Genomic DNA, 5,576 nt, shown 5'->3' on the forward strand with positions numbered 1-5,576 from the left:
CAGCTTTGTAAACCTTTAATGTATTTTCAGACATTTACACGGCTCTCGTCCCCATTTTCCTTTCAAAAAGTTCATACACGGTTCGAAAAGGTGTCGTAACACAACTTGTGTTTTCAATAAAATTCGTAATAAAATCCTTGTTTTCATAAACGTATGAAAAATTGCAGAGGTCATCAGAGTTGGCAAGCATCCAGACACAAACTGAGTGTCTCAGCTGAGGCAACGACTCCAGGTTGTGGTTCAGGGTAGGAAACCATGATAAAAAGCAGAGTTAATGCCATCAGCCTGTGTGGAGGCTAAAACATGGGTGGAGGTCAGCAGCTCGTACAGCCAGAGGATCGCCTGCTGCCTTCTGAATGGTTGCCATATCTGCGTGTGATTCATACAAAACGAGGGTCTGGCTTCAGACGTTTGCACAGTGTTAGCAGCTGGTAAAAAAACTCGCTTTTTGCTGACATTTATTGGTCAAAGTGTACAGCACTGGTGTCCCACAGGTCCACAGATGGGTCTATGAGACGGAGTGAAGTTTCTCTGTAAGAATCTCAAAGTCCAAGTCTAGCTGCCTTGCAGAAATTTGTGTGAGCAGGTCCTGATCGCTAACGTGGCTCATCATTTTTAAGCAGTTCAACAGTGGGAGTCTGCGTCTGCTCCACATCCGGCGTGTACACCATGTCCTTCTGGTTCTGAGAAACAAAACAGTATTAATGAATAAGGGTCAGGGAGGTGAGGAGATAGCAGGGCCAGTTTTAAATAGGATTTCCTTACAATTAATCGGCCCAGCACGTCCTTAAATTCCGAAGGGTCTTGCCAGTTCTGACAGAATATGCTGCTGTTCCTGCAAAGAGTTGCAGATAAAAAACACAACTCAGTACAAACAGCAACAATGAACACGGCTTTTCATGAGCTACAGTTTAAAAAGGCTCAGCAAACATAGTGGTTTTCAGCTACAGCACTGACCGCTCCACCTGCCACACCCGTCAACGCCTGGTGCGTCAATAAGAGACGTGAAGGGGTACCCAACGTGTCAAAATAAGAGACGTGAAGGGGTACCCAACGTGTCAAAATAAGAGACGTGAAGGGGTACCCAACGTGTCAAAATAAGAGACGTGAAGGTGTACCCAACATGTCAAAATAAGAGACGTGAAGGGGTACCCAACATGTCAAAATAAGAGACGTGAAGGGGTACCCAACGTGTCAAAATAAGAGACGTGAAGGGGTACCCAACGTGTCAAAATAAGATGCAGAAGGAACTTTGAAAAAGCATCAATATGTGACGAGTTGGGAGTGAGAACGTGTTATGTTGGGAGATCCAGATGCTGAATAATCACTTTGAACTAGTGCTTTTGTGAAAGTCGGCACATTTTATGCCATGTCATCTCCTCGACAACTAGATTTTTGGTGGACACACGTCTAGTTTTTCTGTTATGTCAGTTAATTTCCAGCTGACTTCATCTAACTGTCTTGGTGGTTTTGTAACTTTTAAAAAACAAAACCTGTATTGCACAGAAGTGACACATCATCATCTACAGAATAGAGATGTACAGAGTTGTATTGCTTGATACAGTGCCTGTGACATTAAATTTAAGTGATATATTTGATTGCATATTTGGAAAGATAACATTAATGATGAATTACAAACAAAAATTCACAACACTGAGATGAACAGATGTTGAGATATTGACATGAGCAGAAACAGGAAGTGATGTCAAAGGGGAATGCCTGAATGAGTTGTTACAGCAGCTAACAGACTGCAGAGAATCGGATGTTTCTGTAGATTATTTGGACTCATTATCAGGTAAAGAAGAGTCAGATTTATAAAGACCAGGAAGTTACCCTTTTTTTTAAAGAGTTCCCCTTTGACATCACTTCCTGTTTCACTTGGACTGCACCAAAATTAGCAAAAAAGTCTTAGCCAGGCTAGGCTACTGGCTAAACAATTGAGTCCCAGTTTTTATCCCTTTTCTAATTGTGCTGATTTTCAGCATTTCCTTTTCATTTTATTTTTAAGAGCCCTTGTGTCCCTTTGAGTCAGAAATACAAGATTATCTTGAGATGAACGTACATTTCCTCACAACTTTCTGTTTTCAGGCTCTTAGGTGTCTCTTTCAACAATGACTTTGTTTTATACATGTCTGAAACGATGAACACGTTTGATTTGAATTGGAACCTAAAGCAACAGACTGATGTGATCAGATTCATCACGTACCTGTGGAAGCAGTAGCAGGACAGCGTGATGCAGAGAAAGAGAAGAATGGGGATGATGATGGCCACCACAGTAGACACTCTGACACAAGGCTTTGCTTCACCTAGGATCAACAGGACACACACGTTAGTTGGTTGAAACTATTTTTAAATCCAACTTAAAATCTGAACTCTAAGACAGCTTAGATATTCACAGTCAGCCTGTTTGATCAAATCAAGTAAGACTAAAAAGCTTCATGGCACAAAGGCAATGTTAGCTTGTTCACATAACCTTTTATTTTACAACTGTCTGTTAACAATGAGCTACTGAATGGATTATAATGAAACTTTCAGGAAATGTTCACTGGATATCCATCTGGACCTGATTTAAAGCTGGGTTACAGTTGCACTTTGGGTACTCGCCCTCGCCAGCAGGGGGAGGTGTTTATACCTGACACTATGTTGTAGTATTCTCCAAAAGGACATGTGGCAGAACACTTCATAACTTAGGAAATGATGTAAATAGGAGAGCAAACGTTTGACAGACAAACAAACTATTTGAATGCTGTGCAACGCAGTCTTACAAATACAAAGAAAAAAGCCTTACAAAAATTAAGAGGTGCATGACCATGTGCTGGGACACCAAGCGGGGGCAGGGACGGCCCCATTACATAATTATTGGTGCACGCCCAGTGTGACGCGTCTGTGGCTGTCCGATCTGTCCAGGAAGCACGATCCGTACTGTCAGCTCATTTGCACATGCGCTAAATCAGATAATTCTGAAATACGCTCGATTTAAGAAAAAATACTGAAAATAATTATTTCCATACTTAATTATAAAGGTGTGTTCAATTATATTCTGAGAGTAGTTTTAATATTGTATACATTTTGATGAATAAAATATGGATTTACGATGTGTACAAATTTATTTATAATAACTTGCAGACTATTTTCTAGACAATCATGTTATAATTTAATTTTTCTGCATTAAATTTTGTCCAGCTGTTGCAAACGTTGCCTTGTCTATGAAACATTGCAGGTGATGAAAGACTGAAATTGAATGGATTCTGTCATCAGGTTAGCGAAATGCTACATGCTAAAAACAAAAAGTACGGATTATGCTTCGACAGCGTCAACTATAAACCTAGCTTAACTTTTGGAGTCAGCCCATTCTCAGATGGCCATCAAAGCCTGCTGAACTTAGAAAACACAAAATTGTCTATAATTTAGTCAGTTTTACAGATATTGAGCTAAAACGTGATGTGGAAGTAGCTGAGAGTAGCTTGTTTAAAATTTTGTTATTGACTTTTAAGAGTCATCTGTGTCAGCAACACCATACCTCATGAACCATAGGTTTTAATGAAAYGTTTAGAAATGTACATCAACAACTGAATAACTTTTGTAATTACCCCAATTCCAAATGACCACCACAGCTAATCAGCATTAGTCAACACAAAAATGACTACAATTCTGACAAATTAACAAAAACACTGAGTTTAAGCTTGATCTGGTAGTAGTGGGTAGTAGCTAAACGCCATCCTCAAAATATTCTTTAAGTTCTGACACACTTAGCTGCATCATAAGGCCAATTTAAGTTTTTGTTAAAACATTACAAAACCATCTCTTCTTACAGTAAGTTTGTTTGTTTTAAAACCTGTTAAAAAAAAGCTTCAGACAAAGGTAGAATAATAATAGTTAAATCCCCGAACGAGCCCAGAAAATCTTTGGGTAAACAAAATTTACACAGCAGCAAGAACAATCTGCATATCTGTCAGAATCATCCTCTCCAGCTCCAAAACAACAAATCAAGCTTTAGACTTTACTTATATGTCAATTAGCTTGCTATTATAAACTTTTTATTTTAATTTTTACCAAGTAGCAACTAGGATGTACAGTATATGACTGCTGATCTTCTGTTGATAAGTGGGACTATCTGGATTAAACTACTGGTTCAGAGGCCTTTCACAAACCTRGTATTCAGTTTGAAGTTATCACAAAGATGAGAAAGAAAGAATAAACCTGTTGAGGCTTGTTCACCTGGGAGACTCATGTTTATTACTCATGTTTGTTTGCAGTTATGAGATAGGACAGGACATAGGACCTGCATTCATCACCTCCCTGTCAGCAGTGACTGCAATCGCTAGCAGCTCTAACAGAGTCTCATTGAGGCAGAAATATGTCTGCCTTGTTGACACATTCTGCTGGTTTTATTCCAGTAATACAGTCATTACTAACACTACACCTTGTGTGACCCTGTTTAATGCAAGAACAGTGGCTGCAGTGCATGCAAATGCTATTTTACCCTGACAAATTTTGCACTCTCTACAGGAAACACTACAGTGTGCTACTGCTAACAATAATGGTGATCCAAAATTCATGTAAATAACAACGCAGTGTGAAACTGCTGGTGGTGTGAAGGTTTATGAAACAGACRTTTCATGAACCACTGTAACATTTTAAAGGCTGGAGCCACATGGCTGTGTCAGGACTATCCATTAGCCCGTCATATGTTGGTTTACTGTGTTCCCTTGACCTCGGATGTCAGAACTGGGATCTGGGACCTTTTATCCAACTTAACTGCAAGTTGGATAACTCGCAGGGTTAGCTAACTGTGCTGAAATAAGCTAACTACTACTAGCATAGCAAAGTAATAACAATGCACTTGTCTGTCTCACTTTAAAAAGTCTAAAATACACCTTTAGCCATTTGTTAGACTATTTTCACTACTCAGTTGTAAGAGAATTTAGGTTTAGGCTGACTGAATACAAACTTTTTACAGCAGGGTTGTCATTTGACTGTCTGCTGTATTAAATTTCATACTTATTTTCCTAAGCACACGCATACCGTGTGCTCACATAATGTAGGATCACATTTATCTTGGAAAATTACAGCCACCTGAACAAGAGAGTAGCTAGCCTGTTGGAACAGATTTTCAACCATTATTTTGGTTCACAAAAGGCAGGCAAGCAACAAGCTTTGAAAACAAATGTGTTGTCAAAAGTACTGTGAAGTGGAATGTAGAAAACTGACACTTCATAATGCCACACTGATGAGTTCAGCTGATTACATTAGAGTTTGCACCCAGTTTCTGTCTGTTCCTATCAAATATCAGACACGTGTAAGAAAGTCATACTGCTGTATTTGCATTAGGATCTAACATGCAAACCTGGGTACTTCAACACAAAAGGGACTTAATGAAGTCTACTTATTTGGTCTCTGATGGGTCTGCTCTGATAACAGACAGGTGAGAAATGAGAAATGAGAAGGTGTCTTTAGGATGACGTCGTCTGTCATGACCTTCTAAGCTCCAATGCCACAATTATTCAAAAAGAAAGGAAAAAAAGGCTGTGCGTGGCAACAAGTGGTTTGTTTCTTGAACGCACTTCCAACTTAAC

The 5,576-nt window shown here is 39.3% G+C and overlaps 1 protein-coding gene across 1 annotated transcript in view; it reads right to left on the reverse strand.

Annotated features, from left to right (window-relative positions):
- LOC106527932 (uncharacterized) overlaps window positions 1-5,576 on the reverse strand; it is a 29,398-nt gene continuing 23,822 nt past the window's right edge. The window contains exons 8-10 of the mRNA XM_014022955.1: window positions 2,207-2,306; window positions 766-835; window positions 1-683 (exon numbers count right to left, since the gene is read on the reverse strand). Of these exons, the coding sequence (XP_013878409.1) occupies window positions 597-683; window positions 766-835; window positions 2,207-2,306 (257 nt within the window). The 3' untranslated portion in view covers window positions 1-596. The remainder of the gene's footprint in view (window positions 684-765; window positions 836-2,206; window positions 2,307-5,576) is intronic.

This window comes from Austrofundulus limnaeus, unplaced genomic scaffold (assembly GCF_001266775.1).
Source record: "Austrofundulus limnaeus strain Quisiro unplaced genomic scaffold, Austrofundulus_limnaeus-1.0 Scaffold350, whole genome shotgun sequence".
NCBI classification, from domain to species: domain Eukaryota; kingdom Metazoa; phylum Chordata; class Actinopteri; order Cyprinodontiformes; family Rivulidae; genus Austrofundulus; species Austrofundulus limnaeus.